General features: G+C 36.4%; 2 protein-coding genes and 1 pseudogene across 4 annotated transcripts in view; all 3 read left to right on the top strand.

Moving 5' to 3' along the window:
* Positions 1-394: 394 nt before the first annotated feature.
* Positions 395-2,118, top strand: LOC127175423 (peroxisomal N(1)-acetyl-spermine/spermidine oxidase-like; annotated as a pseudogene).
* Positions 2,119-2,694: 576 nt separating this feature from the next.
* wu:fj13e08 (uncharacterized) lies at positions 2,695-10,777 on the top strand. Of its 3 annotated transcripts, XR_007828986.1 has the most exons (6): positions 2,695-2,905; positions 3,175-3,754; positions 5,761-6,702; positions 8,097-8,797; positions 10,067-10,168; positions 10,398-10,775. XR_007828986.1 is itself a non-coding variant. In XM_051126470.1 (5 exons), the coding sequence occupies exons 2-5, from the start codon at positions 3,247-3,249 to the stop codon at positions 10,085-10,087; spliced, it is 2,172 nt and encodes a 723-aa protein (XP_050982427.1). In that variant the 5' UTR covers positions 2,695-2,905; positions 3,175-3,246; the 3' UTR covers positions 10,088-10,777. The 3 variants fall into 3 exon arrangements, 2 of the variants coding, with proteins under 2 accessions (XP_050982427.1, XP_050982426.1); XM_051126470.1 differs by having other exon boundaries at positions 10,067-10,777; XM_051126469.1 differs by lacking the exons at positions 10,067-10,168; positions 10,398-10,775 and having other exon boundaries at positions 8,097-9,083.
* Positions 10,778-10,930: 153 nt separating this feature from the next.
* The window catches only part of zcchc24 (zinc finger, CCHC domain containing 24), a 45,905-nt gene continuing 41,822 nt past the window's right edge, over positions 10,931-15,013 (top strand). The window contains exons 1-2 of the mRNA XM_051126220.1: positions 10,931-11,421; positions 13,896-14,096. Of these exons, the coding sequence (XP_050982177.1) occupies positions 11,185-11,421; positions 13,896-14,096 (438 nt within the window). The 5' untranslated portion in view covers positions 10,931-11,184. The remainder of the gene's footprint in view (positions 11,422-13,895; positions 14,097-15,013) is intronic.

The following is a 15,013-nucleotide window of genomic DNA, read 5'->3' as shown; positions in this document are numbered from 1 at the left end:
CTAATACAACCGTACTGGAATAGGTCAAGAAATATTAAAGTACATTTTAACTAAAAGGTTTAATTGTGTTCTGAGGACAAAAGTATTTTTGTAAATGTCAGGTCGGAGCAAGTTATCACATGCTGTAAATGTTACAAATTTATACAATTACAATATTTTTTACTATTCATGTTTTGCTTTACTGTTTACATTTTGCCGAACAGCCTATAATAGGCTGCTTAAGGGCAGATGTGGCAGCTTATTCTATATAGTCTGCCAACATATGCCTTGTCTTCTCCATACATGCATTTCACTTTTTTTCTATTTGTTCAAGGTGATAACATTGTAGAGATCGGCGCTAACTGGATCCATGGCCCATCGAAGGAAAACCCAGTGTTTCGTTTGGCATGTGAATACCAGCTGCTTAACAAAGAGTCAATGTCTGAAGAAAATCAGTCCATTGATTTTGGTGTTCATCATCGACGGTTTGTTCCCAACTGGTTTACCAGTTTAGGTTGGAAATTGGGGCCTGAGATGATGGGGCCAGTGGTGGAGTTTTACATAAACTTACTGGAGAGGAGTCAGCAGTTCTATGACAGTGGTGGAGAACCTCTGCCAAGCATTGGAGAGTTTGTCAAGGCAGAGGTTGAATGACTGGCCCCAGAGGAGTGGAAGGAGGACCAGGATAACTTTGCACTAAGACTAGGCATGATAAACACACTGCTGAAGGTGGAGTGCTGTGTCAGTGGAACTCACACGATGGATAATGTACGCCTGGGAGCCTTTGGCATGTATAAGACTTTTACAGGATGGACTGCACAAATTGCACTCCATCCAGAGAATGGGTTATGGGACCAACAACAAGATCTTTCTTGAGTTCGAGCAGCCTTTCTGGGATGAAGACTGTGAATTGATTTACCTCATATGGGAGGATGAGACACATCTTGCTGATGTTGTTTCTAATGTAAAGATGTCCTGGATTAGAAAGTTGATTAGGTTCACTGTGCTAAAGCCCACAGAGAGGTAAACATAATTTTTGATTTTACTTTAAATACTGCAATTTATGCCATTTTAAACATGATATTTGTTTTCTGATGTACAGATATGGACACGGTGCTCTGTGGATGGATCGCAGGGTGGGAATCTGAGTACATGGAAACTCTGTCTGAACATGAAGTGCTGCACAGTGTCACACAGCTCCTGCGCATATTTACTGGTAACATTTTTACTTTGTACAAAAGGTCATTTGATGGGGCACAAAAGTCTGAGACCACACTGAAAATGTGGGATTAAAAATCGAATTTAATTCCTGGAAATGTACAGATCAGATCACATTAAAAAATTAACTAATAAATAAATAACTTTTTCATAATTTTCAGGAAATCCAACTCTTACACCAAGGAAGCTTTTAAGATCTCAGTGGTTCCATGATCCCTATTCCTGTGGATCTTACACCTATGTGGCCAAAGGTTGCTCAGGATCCGACATAGAAAACCTTGCTGAACCCTTGCCGCTGAAAGGCTCAAATTCTAAGGTACAGCTACTCTCATTTTGTTAATGTTTGTTCAAGCAGCTAGATTTCACTCTTCTTTATATAGAAGTATGAAATATATAGACCAGGGGTGGCGAACGTCGGTCCTGGAGAGCCGCAGCCCTGCATGGTTTTGCTTCAACCCTAATCCAACGCACCTGAACAAGCTAATCAAGGTCTGAAGGGTTACTAGAAAGCTACAGGCAGGTGAGTTTTAATTAGGGTTGGAGCTGAACTCTGCAGGGCTGCGGCTCTCCTGGACCGGAGTTCGCCACCCCGGATATAGACAATTTTCCGTTTACTTTCAAAAGCTCTTTAAATTATTAATTGAACATGAATGACACTTTGTTTTTGCAGTCTTTGCAGGTGTTATTTGCAGGAGAAGCCACACACAGGTCTTTCTTCTCTACAGTTCATGGAGTGTTGCTGAGTGGCTGGAGAGAAGCAGAGCGTCTTATATCTCACTATAGTCCTGCCTCTGGGTCATTCTCATCTAAACTCTGAAAACTGTCCTCCTGTTCTGAAAAGTGAGAAAGATTGACATTTTCATGAGATTTCAGGGATTTTGTGCCTTATAAAAGGAACAGAAATAAAAATTCCATCTGATCTGAAGAATGAGGACTGACAGTCATGTTCATGATATCTGAGGGATTTTGTGACTTAAATTTAAATATAATGATTTATGATTGTATTGCATGACAAATGTTCAACATGCCAATATTGATTTGTGGGTGTCACAACATTTCAAATAATTTCACTAAATGCTTGTACTTCGCAGAAATGTTAATAGTTTTTTGTGTTCTTAAAATATTTTTATATTTAACATATCTTCTAACACTTTATGAAGTGAGTATATATATATATATATATATATATATATATATATTTTTGTTGCTTTATAAACTTAATTTATATTACAATAAATAAAATGACTTTTCTAGTTTAACTGAGATAAGGATCGAAATAGTTCTTAAATAGCAGGCCTACTATTCACTTAAAATATTTGGACATTGTTCAACAGGTGTTGTGCCCATTTTCGACCCCTGCCAAATTATTACCCCCTCTACTTGAAATCGCTACCTGAGTTGCCTAATCCTAACCCCTCCCCCACACCCAACGCTAAACCTACCAATACTAGGGCGGTAGTAATCTGACGGGGGTCAGAATTTGGCATAAAACCGGAACTCTCTTAATGTGTAGGTAAAACAATGTTCTTTGAACACAGAATTTACCTAAAATTGATGTGGTCAATCCCGTCCCGTAGGTGGCGATATGAGTATATGTAGTTGCTTCTCAACTCGTTGCTAAAGCCACCGAAGAAGACGATTGAGCGACGCAAATATGGCTTGTCTTTTAGTCAACAATGAAAGTAACTTCTCTGAAAGCAAATAACTGGTGAGTGGTGTGTCATGCAACTGCAACATTACTTTTTATTTATTACCCAAACAAATCAGAACTAAACAAAAAAATGTCATTTTTTGCAGTTAAGTTTGTGCAGTAATTATTTACCACGAATGTATTTTATGGTTATTTTAGTTTATCAAACTGAAATTGCATGATGATGATACATAGATAAAAATGCAAACTCACAAGTAATTTAGATATTAAAAAAAACAGCAAATACATCGATGAACAGAGTATTAATATCTGCTGTTTTCTTACAGTTCTCATTCACGTCCAGTCTGAAGAAGAAGATCTAGTACAGTTGGGCATCAGAAGTCAAAGACTTGTAAAAAATGGATCAAGGTTTGTCGTCTGCAAAAGCAGTTTCCCATCACTTTATGAATGGATGCTTAAAAAGCGAAGATGACAGTTCACTGACCTTTCAGTCAGACTTTATTAAGTCAGAAATACAAGTTAAAGTGGAGCCTGATCAAGATGACTCTTCACTGCTTGATGTGAACGAGCCAGGAACGTTTCCTCGTTCTCAGGGCAATGTTAAAGAGGAGTTTCTGGACCTTGGCCTGCAAATCTTACCAGCTGGTCTAATGCCTCCAGTTGAGATGGACGAAGAGTTTGAAATCACAACAAACACACACTCTTCTCCACATAAACCTGTGAACAGAAGAACTGATTCATTAAGCAAAAGAAAAAAATGTGCAGACAAGCAAAGAACGTCGAGAAAGAGAAAACCAACAGCGCCGGCAGAACAAATTACACCAAGTAAAATGAATTTCAGTGTGTCAAGCGAAGGAATGAAATCTTTAATGCAGGGAAACGCCACACGGCATCCAGAGAAAGCAGGTAAAGGCAAAACATCCAACAAACAGCATAAAGAAGAACAGTTTAGTTGTGAAACCTGTGGGAAAGAATTCCAGCGGTCAGATCTTCTCACGGATCATATGAAAATTCACAGGAGACAAAAGCCATACGCTTGTGATCAGTGTGAAATGAAGTTTGCCAAGCCCTCTTATTTGAAAATACACTTGCGTAGACATGCCGGTGACAGGCCTTTTCCATGTAACCAGTGTGAGAAGAGGTTTTTTGACGTCTATGACTTGAGGGTTCACCAGAGAGACCACACTGGAGAGAGACCTTATATGTGCTCCGAGTGTGGGAAGAGTTTTAAACGTGTTTACATACTTAACAAACATAAACGGACCCACTCAAAGGAGAGACCTTTTCAGTGCTCTGTGTGTGGTAAAGCGTACAGATATGGGTACAGTTACAGGTTGCATATGAAAGACCATCTCGAGTAGGGCCTGTGATGTGTATCGGCACATGGGGCTAAATTTTCATTCCTTCTTTGAAAGGATGACTATGTCCTATTGTAATGTGTTTTTAGTATTTATTTGATTAAGAAGGTTTTTTGACTGAAATTAACTGAAATCATTTTTTATCTATGCTTTTTTATGGTGGTTTGAAAGAATCATCCCCATCCTCATCCTCATGAATGAGCTTGTTCCACTCTTGAAGTGTGTAGAGTTTACTCATGTAGTTGTCCAGTGGTTTATAATAGACAACACTTTTGCTTATTACGTATTTTGTGTTTTACAAGCAGCTTTTTGTAGCAAGCTTGCATTAAAATTAGAGTTTTACTGACTTAAGTCTCAATTCTCTTTCTGACATCAAAGAAATGTTTCAGCTCAGAAGAATCAGATGTTGCATAGAGAAGATATCACAAATCGGTATAGAATTAAGTGTGTATGATTAAGTATCAACACTGTGAAAAACCTTGCTCGAGTGACATTGATAGAATGACAATGGTTTGGAAATAAAGCTAATTTTGGTATTATGACCCATGTTCTGTACACGTTGTTTTTTTTTTTATTTATTTAATGTTTTAGCAGCCATTACTCCAAACTTCAGTGTAATGTGATTTTTCCAAAATCATTCTAATATGCTGATTTGCTGCTCAAGAAACATTTCATATTATCAGTGTTAAAAATAGTTGTGCTGCTTAATATTTTTGAGAAAATGTGCTTCATTTTCTCAAAATTCTTTGATGACTAGAAAGTTCGACTGAACAGCATTTTTTGAAATAATAAAAATTTTTTGTAACATCAAGCATCCTCGCTGAATAAAAATATTAATTTCTTTGAAAAAATAGGTTTTATTATCCTCAAATTTTTGAACAGTAAAAGTAAAAGTCATCAATTACTCACTTTAATCTTGTTTTAGACCTGTTTGGGTTTCTTTTCTTTTTTTCCCAAACAGAAAAGAAGACATTTTTAAAAATATCTCATGTGTTTTCATGGGGTTTTGGCCATACGATGAAAATCAACTTTCACATTGACTTTCACTTTATGGAGAAAAATAGTTTAATCACTCTTCAAATTTGCGTTCTGCAGAATAATGGAAGTAATACAGGTTTGGAACAATATTAGAGTGAGTAAATGTTGGGATGAGCTATTCTTTTAACATTTCTCCACCAGAGGGAGGCCAAATGCTGTACATTCTGACCACTTCTTAGTTTTGCTGAATAAGCAGATTCCTAGTATGGATGGGAATGTTCATATCAAAATGTTGACAACACAAATATTCCATGTTTATATATATATATATATATATATACATATATATATAATGTTAATGGCATCTTTTAAAATTTATAATTTAAAAAAAAAAATAATAATTTTAGCATAAAGCAATCAGTAGTGTGTTGGATTACATGGGTTTATATGGAATAAGAGGAAGGAGAATGTTCTGTATGTGCTACGGTTGAATCATGTAAGTTATGTACTAAAAGCATAATTCACATGAATAATGACACTACAACTGTTTGTGCTTGTGTGTTTGTATTTTTACAGTTTTGTCCACGCTGTGCCTTAAAAAGCCTGCGGCTGAGGTTACAAATACACTAAGAGAAGAATATGAATCCATTGCTGCCTCTGATTTGGAATCTGAGATCTCTGATAGTGATGGCCCAGAAGAGAGTCAGAAAACTGTCTTAACAGACTTCGAGTTCTCATCTGAGGAATCCAGTGATGAGGAAAGCGAAGATCGCTTCAGTCGATGGAGTAAAGGAGACTCTTATTGGACCAAATATCCTCCTGAAACGAGTGAAACCGTGGCGTCCTCACAGAGCTGTCCAGGGCCTGCACCAGGGTCTTCAGTAAAGACACCTAAAGATGCCTGGGAACTTTTCATGAGTGAAGACATCATTGATGAGATCCTGCAATGTACTAACTTGGGTGGACAAAGAGCAGGATTAGCTAAAGGCAAAGTGTGGCAAAAGATCACTAAAGAAGAGCTGAAAGCCTTTATTGGTCTGAGCCTTCTCATCGGTGTGGAGAGAAGTTGTGATGTCCCAATCCGGGAACTGTTCATGGATCCATTACAGAACCCAGTTTATAGAGCTACCATGTCTGTTCGCAGATATCAAGACCTTCACAGATTCCTGCAGTTTGATAACAAGAAAACCAGAATGGCAAGAGAGGCATCAGACCACATGGCAGCCTTCCGAAATGTGTGGGACCTGTTCATGATCAACTGTAGGAAAAGGTTCATTCCTCAGGATTGTGTCACTGTGGGTGAGCAGTTCGTGCCATTCCAGGGAAGATGCAAGTTTGTGCAACACTTGCCAAGTTGTCCTACCAAGAGTGGCATAAAAATCTTTTGGATGTGCGATGCTGAGGTCCCCTACGCCATTGATGGTGTCATCCATGCTGGCAGACAACCAGGAGAGGAGACAGAGGAGAACCATGCAGAGAACGCAGTCCTGAGGTTGTCTAATGGACTTCAGCAAAAAGGTAAACATTTTTCTCCACAAGTTTTTGTGAATCAGTGATGTTTTCTAAAGAAATGCTGTCATTTTTAACTTTTTAAACATCAAAGAATCCTAAAAGAAAAAGGAAAAAAATATTAAGTAGCATAACTGTTTTCAATACTAATATAAAATGTTTTTAAGCACCAAATCAGCATATTAGAATGAATTCGAAATGAATTTTGAAAGATTGTGTGCCATTCTCCCATTCTTCTGCCATTGTACTGAAGATTCAGCAGCAACTGCCGTTCGAAAGTTTGCAATCAGTGCGATTTTTTTTTAAAAAAAGTATTTTTTAAAGAATTCTTTTATGCTTATAAAGGCTGCATTTACTTGATCGAAAAAACAGTAATATTGTGAAATATTATTACACTTTGAAATAATGGCTTCCATTTGAATATATTTAAAATCTAATTTATTCCTGTGATGCAAAGCTGAATTTTCGTCAGCCATTATTCCAGTTTTCAGTTTCACATGATCCTTCAGAAATCATTCTAATATGCTGATTTATTACTTTTATTATCAGTGTTGCAAACAGTTGTGCTGTATTTATTTATTTATTTTTTTTGGAACCTGTGATTCTTTTTTTCAGAATTCTTTGAATAAAAAGTTAACAAGAACAGCATTTATAGATCAACAATAAATAAAAGTCTTTGCTATCACTTTTTTTTTTTAAATCAATTTAACACATCCTTGGTGAATAAAAGTATTAATTTCTTTCAAAAAAACAAAAATAAAGATTTACTGACCACAAACTTTTAAATTGTAGTTTATATTGTTACAAAATATTTTTATTTTAAATAAATGCTGTTCTTTTTAACTTTTTATTTATTAAAAAAATCACAGGTTCCCAAAAAAAAAAAAAAAATTAAAAAACAATTAAAAAAAACTGTTTTCAACATTGATAATAAATTTGCATATTAGAATAATTTCTGAAGGATATTGTGACACTAGTGACTGGAGTAATGATGCTGAAAATTCAGCTTTGCATCACAGGAATAAATTACATTTTAAAATATATTTACATAGAAAACAGTTATTTTACTTAGAAATAATATTTCACAATATTACTGTTTTTTTTTCTGGATTTTTAATCAAATAAATGCAGCCTTGATGAGCAAAAAAACAAAACAAAACAAACAAACAAACAAAAAAAAAAAAACATTTAAAATCTTACTGATCCCAAACTTTTGAATGGCAGTGTAGGCAGTTTTATCCAAAGCCACTAGTAGTATATTTTCCATTTCAGGCAATTTGGGTTAACTGTTTTCCTTAAAAACAGGATCAAACCAGCAGCCTTCTAGATACCACAGTGCTTGTGCCAAACCATCATTGTTATTGTGTAACCTAATGACCTTATGTGTTTATTTCTCTTGATAGGTCTCAACATCACAATGGACAGCTACTTCACTAGCGTCCCTCTGGCTGAGAAGCTTTTTGACAACAGCTTAACCATGGTTGGAACCCTTCACCATAAGAACCCACATGTGCCACCGATTATGAAGCCATCCAAGTTACGAGCACCACATACCTCTGAGTTTGGTTTTTGTGGCAAAGTATTCATGGCGAGCTATGTGCCAAAACTAAAAAAGGCAGTGATTCTGTTGAGTACAATGCATACCAGCAAAGCATTGAATGAAACAAGTGCTAAAAACAAGCCAGAGGTCATCCGGTACTACAACCGCACCAAAGGAGGAGTCAGCAATGTTAAGCAAATGGCTGAAAAATATACATGCAAGCGCCAAACAAAGAGATGGCCTATGCTGCTTTGGTATAACATGTTGGATATTGCCATTGTAAACTCCCACTCCATTTTCATTGCTCAGCACCCGAGCTTCATGGGAGGTGGTCATAACACCCAGCGGTTGTTCATAAAAGAGCTGGTGAAAGAGCTCGTACTGCCTCAGATTCACAGGCGCAGAGAAGAAAGCCATGGATTATCCATGAACATCCTTGAGGCCATGGACAGATGTGGGATGCCCACATCATTGTCAGCTGTCAGTTCTGAACTCCAAGAACAGAGCTGTCAGAACAGAATAAGAAAGAGATGTTATTACTGTCCATCTGGAAGAGACAGAAAAGTGAGCAAGTTCTGTAGTGAATGCAGTCGCCCTGTCTGCAAAGATCACAGTCATATGGTGGTGATTTGCTACCAGTGTATGCCTTAAGACCCACACAGAAACAAGTACAGTTTTAGTATTTTTATTCTGTAATGATAGTGACCGTACTGCTGAAAAGTTTGATTTAGTGTGTATTGTAAATATGGTTTCTTTAATTACTTGAACTTAATTTATCTTTGAATAATTATCTTACATTGTACAATGTAAATATAGTTGAGGTCAGAAGTTTATATACACCTTGAAGAATCTGCAAAATGATAATTATTTTACCAAAATAAAAGGGATCATACAAAATGCATGTTGTTTTTCATTTTGTACTGACCTGAATAAGATATTTTGCATAAAAGATGTTTACATATAGTCAACAAAAGAAAATAATAGTTGAATTTTTAAAAATGACCCTGTTCAGAAGTTTACATACTTGACTTTTTAATACTATGTTGTTATCTGAATGATCCACAGCTTTGTGTGTGTGTTTTTTAAGTGATAGTTCATGTTCACGAGTAGGTCATGATAGTTCATGAGTCCCTTGTTTGTCCTGAACAGTTAAACTGCCCGTTGTTCTTCAGAAAAATCCTTCGGGTCCCACAAATTCTTTGGTTTTTTAGCATTTTTGTGTATATGAACCCTTTATAACAACAACTGTATGATTTTGAAATCCGTCTTTTCACACTGAGGACAACTGAGGGACTCATATGCAACTATTACAGAAGGTTCAAATGCTCACTGATGCTCCAGAAGGAAACAAAATCCATTAAGAGCCAGGGGTGTAAACTTTTGAACAGAATTAAGATGTGTATTTTTTTCTTCTTTTGCCTAAATATCATATTTTTCATTTAGTACTGCCCTTCAGAAGCTACAGAAGTTTCCCAGAAGACAAAATAAGTTAAATTTACCATTACATTTACAAAAACTAATATGTTCTCTTGTGGACTATATGTAAATGTCTCTTATGAAATATTTTATTCAGGTGAATACAAAATAAAAAATAGCATGCATTTTGTAGGATCCCTGTTATTTTGGTAAAATACTTAACATTTTGCAGATTCTGCAAGATGTATGTAAACTTCTGACCTTAACTATATAATGTATTCAGATACAATGTTAAATTCATAGACATTGTATAAATGTTATGCATTAAACATTTTGAATTACAAAAATGTAATCAAATGTTTACAGTTATATGAATGCTATGCATCTAACTGAATCCCAGATGCATTCTTGGTTCAGTTAAGATCAGTAGATGAATGAAGTGCAATGCAAGTGAGTACATCAACAACGCCACAAGGTGGAGCACTTATCAGTTTGCGCTTGCAGACCAACACACCTCAGGTGAGTTAATAAGTTGTTGTTTTGTTGCTTTGCTGTGTGAGAATCCTATAGATTATTTAAAAACCCATCTGGTCGAGTAGAATGCAGCCTTTGTGTTCTGGTTTTATTTATTTCTTCTTCATTCTTCGTTTTCTTCTTCTTAGTATTATTTTCATAGATTGATTAAATTGAAAACGAATGTTAGGCCTAATTCTAAAACTAATACTTGGTGTGATTGGTCTTTTTCCAGGTGTTTCAAGAACATTTCCCTGCGATCTGTTTGTGGGTCATCACTTAAGAATCTCACCCCTGTTGTTAAATAAATAAACCCATTTGCTTACATCAGCCAATTGGCTTCCTTAAGGTGTTTAGTTTCACATATAGCCCTAACCTCTTGAGTGTGAACCGATGTCCGTTAAGTTGTATTGTAGGGGGATTTTCTAAGGTTTTTCAGTGTTTTACCCCCTTATATTAAGCATGGGAGTAAAACACTTAATGTACGATAAATGCTTATAATATAGATTGTACTTTGCTAAAACTGCTCTGTAGGAACTGCATATTCAGACCTCGTTTAAAATAATTTTAGGCTATATGAAAATACGAACTAAGCGATAGGTATATTTTTTAAATACGTTCCGGGATAATTATGAATATTCTGTTGAAATTAGCTAGTAGCCAATAATCAACAGGTTGTCGCTTCATACAAAAGCATATGTTAAACAGCGCGTTCTGATTGGCTGTGTCAGACAATGACGCGCGCAGACGCAATATGAATATTCAATGAGTTCCTTGCTGTAACAGAGCAAATAAAGCGAGATAACGGGCCGTGGACAGCGGGCTAAAACTTTTTATTCTGACATATCAGAGCAATGACTTCTGTGTGATTATAAACCTGGGACACGGATCCCAGCGAAGGAATAGGGTCTGTGCTGGAAGAAGAGAGAGAAGCGCTGATTTTTTTGGGTGTGGAAAACCGGACGGCGCATTCACAGTAGATTCTGAACAAGTTTGCCTTTTCCAAAAGTAACAGTAACAACATGAGCTTGTTGTCTGCTATAGACACCAGTACCTCAGTGTACCAGCCTGCACAGCTTCTCAACTGGGTTTACCTTTCTTTACAAGACACGCATCAGACGAGTGCCTTCGATGCCTTCCGACCCGAGCCCAACTCTTCCCATCCGGACCTGAACTACAGCAAAACTCCTGCCAATGACCTGAGCTCCTCTCTCAACTCCAACTATCTCAACAACTTCTTTCAGCTGCAGAGGAATGAGGTAACTCGTTTTCTCTCCTTTTACAGTCGATTTGGTCGGAGATAAGTTCATGGAGATAACGGTCCCTGGCGACTGGAATAAGATTTATTATGTAAAGTGCAGTTGACTATGCATGTCCAGTATAGAGCGCGTCTAGTCTGGGCTACAATATACGAATGCTTTAGGCGACGTACGTAATCTTTCAAGACTCTGAAACTTGAATCATTTTGCATGAATTTATTTCTTTGCAATACTATGCGAAGTGTTTATAGTTTGAAGGCTCGTTAAAATCGTGCCAGCGTGCAGCTTTGCACACTCAGTTTATTGTATTTTGTAACAGCACGTGTACAGCCTAATTAGGCAGTCATCCATGAAAGTTTCTTATTTTGATCATAAGACTACTTGCATTTAATGTGCTGATTAATTTCAACATGTAGAGGTCCTTTAAATCAGAAGTCTGAGTTTAATGATTGCTTACTGATCTATACAGGCCTAAAATGTGTGCTGCCATAATTGAGCAAACATGATGCTCATTTGATGAGCTTGTAATAGTTGCTTAAAACATATGACACTTAATCTGTATTATTTTTATCACATAAAGATGTAAATATAATCTCCTCTCTGAATAACTAGATTTAATTGCATTGTCAAAAAGGAGAGAACATTTTAAAGGAAAATTCATAAATATGTTTGAAAGATTCAATATTTAAAGATTCAAGTGAGATTAATGTAGGCCTTGTTTTGGTAACTACTTACATTGCTATATTTATACTTACTAGAACTGTTGTCATAAAACCTGGATAAGAAGAAAACAATGTTTTTCATTATTATTAAAATTAGGAATGCTTTTCTAATTAAATACAATATTTATGACACTTATATGGTAAAGGTGTGCACTTGGAACTAAAAGTCTGTTGAAGCTTTTTGTAGTCTTTAGTTTATTTTTCTAAGTGAGAGAATTACTTCCAGAAGCTTGAACACATGAATGCATTTTCTTTTAAATGATGTAATGACAGTGTTGTGGCTGAGAAAGAGGTAAAGTGTTGATGTTTAGTGGAAAGTCTGAGGAAGGGCAAAACTTTTATTCGTAATCAGAGTTAATAAAAACATTATGACAAATTCTCTCTCTTTTTCTGCCTCCCCCTCTTTCTTTTTCTCTCTTTTCTTTTTCTCATATGTGGAGGGTTAAGAATGCTTTTAAAATTCCCGTATTACACAAAGAGCATTTTTTTTTCTCTGTGAGGCCTAAAATCAATCTGTTAAATATTTACATCTAAGGAAGCTTGCAACTAGAATTCTTGTTTGCGTAACTTACCAAATCTACACTTTTTTTTTAAAAAAGTGTTAACTTGTATTATGTGTGTGTTTGTGGTGAATAGCAGTAGTTAAGAGTGACCCCCCCTAACTGGCTCTCCAGCTGTGAGAAGGGGTGAGGAAAGATGTCCTCAACTGGTGTAAATATGTGTGAGGGCTGCATCCCTCAGGAGACACACAGCCAAATTCCTTTTTGACAGCTACAATCAATATTGCGTTTCCATTATTGCATGAAAATCGATAATTGTATGAATGCAATCAGACCACAGATCATCGTAGTTTTTGTATTTCCATGACATTTAAAATTTGACATTTAAAACATGGCTGTGTGGTTTGTTAGTTTTTTTGTTTACGCAAAACTCTATAAATTTCCATTGCCTTTTCATACACTCCTTGTTCACCTTAGTCTTCACTGTCTGTTGGTCATAACTCAAAATACTCAATTTAGAGGCCTATTATTATTTTTTAAAATAAACACGTCTAAAGATTTCTAATTTCATGTAACTCATGATCTTTTGTCAGACACACTCAGAAATTTAGGAGAAATTGGTTTGTGTTTCTCTCACAAAGAATGAATATCAGCTGGATTTGACCGGCGAGGATGGAAAATGAACGTCACATGTACAGCTATAAAAGAAGCTCTAAAAAAGCTTATTTGATGCACTCAGAGTTGATCTAACTGATGAAAACAGACTGGTCTGAGAGATACGTGCAGAAACTGTTTATTGTCCTGGCATGCTGAGAACTAGATGACAGTTATCTGCACTTGCCAAGTATAAAGTTTCAGGACTGTCCAACATGGGACTTCAACAATAACATAACCTTCCAAACCATAACCAGAGGAAGACATCACTCAAGCAACATCTTCCCATCCAAACCGTCTGTAGTGTGTGTTTGATTATCTACTGTACTCTCTGCGGTTAAATGGCAATCTGATTGCAAATCTTGTACTTATCACTGGCTTTAGTGGATTATGTCGCCCCAATTTAGGAACTGATGCTGAATTAGAAATCTCATTTATTAGTTAATATGGCTAATAGAGTTCCACATAATTGAGGACATTGTTTTTGATTATATACATAGTCGTATTTTAATTTTTGCTTGTGGCTTTAGCCTGTAGAGTTTATTTAAAAAGCACATTGGAATAAACAAATTTTCCAATACTCTGTTACGTTTTGCAGGCCCTGAATAATGGTTTATACAAAAGCGTGTCCCCGTACGGCTCTCTTAACAACATAGTGGACGGGCTGAACTCTCTAACGGACCACTTCTCCGACCTCTCCCTGTCCTCTGAGCCACGCAAGCCCAGCAAGAGACCTCCACCAAACTACCTGTGCCATCTCTGCTTCAACAAGGGACACTATATCAAAGACTGCCCGCAGGTAAGCAGCCAACCATCTCTGCACACCCTGGGGAGACAGAAAGAGAGACATGTTGCTTCATTGACCTACTTGTCAAACAGGCATCTCTCTGTCTTTTTAGTCATGTGTGTCAAGTTAATTCAGAGCGCTACTGTGCTGAGCGTTGAGGGGTAACGCAAGGCCACAGTGGGCATGGTCTTGTTTGAAAATAAATAAAAAAATCATCTGATTTTCTTTCTTTTTTTTTGTCTAAATTTCTCTGGTGTCTGACAGTGACATCATTCGATAAAAACAAAAACGTTAACATATCACACATAAAATGTGTTCAGCAGGAAATGAGGCATGTAGTCATTTTCAGAAATGTGTTTCACAGGTGATATTAGTCTTTGTTGTTCTAGCAAATGTAACTAAAAGCTTCATAAAGTAGTGGCTTTGTATGGGTGCATGATGGTATGTTTACAAGGCAACACATTTAAACAGATGTTCAAGTTAATGTGGTATGAATGAGCTTAGTGAGACAAGAAATACTGCAAAAGTCAGAGATGCCAGAGTGAGAATGTTTTGCCCTCGAGATAAACAGGTGACATGTTTGTGATTGAAATTTGCTTATGTGCACTGTTAGGAAATCATGAGAAACCACTCCCTGACCTTTAATTGTCTGGTTTCGGCTGTTGCAACAGCATTCTCAGAATAGTGTTTACCCTCATTACAAGGAAAAAATATGCCCAGGGTTTTTAATATAATTTGCTTTTAAACACAAATGGGGTAGAATTAATGTCGAACTGTGTTTTTTTTGTTTTCTTGTCTTATCTTTCGCTTTCTTCATTCCAATATTGATTTCATGACTAAAAAATAGCATTAAACTTGCAAAAGTTCCAGAAACATAGATAAAATGCAAGTATTTGTGAAGGAGACAGTGTCATCTTTAATTTTAAGCC

This window comes from Labeo rohita, chromosome 13, assembly GCF_022985175.1.
Source record: "Labeo rohita strain BAU-BD-2019 chromosome 13, IGBB_LRoh.1.0, whole genome shotgun sequence".
NCBI classification, from domain to species: domain Eukaryota; kingdom Metazoa; phylum Chordata; class Actinopteri; order Cypriniformes; family Cyprinidae; genus Labeo; species Labeo rohita.
This window is presented reverse-complemented; position numbering and strand designations above follow the sequence as displayed.

Coding starts and splice junctions, on each gene's coding strand:
- wu:fj13e08 (XM_051126469.1), top strand. CDS start 3,247: ATGGATCAAGGTTTGTCGTCTGCAAAAGCAGTTTCCCATCACTTTATG. Junction 3,755..5,760: donor ACGGCATCCAGAGAAAGCAG/GTAAAGGCAAAA, acceptor GTATTTTTACAG/TTTTGTCCACGCTGTGCCTT. Junction 6,703..8,096: donor TAATGGACTTCAGCAAAAAG/GTAAACATTTTT, acceptor TTCTCTTGATAG/GTCTCAACATCACAATGGAC.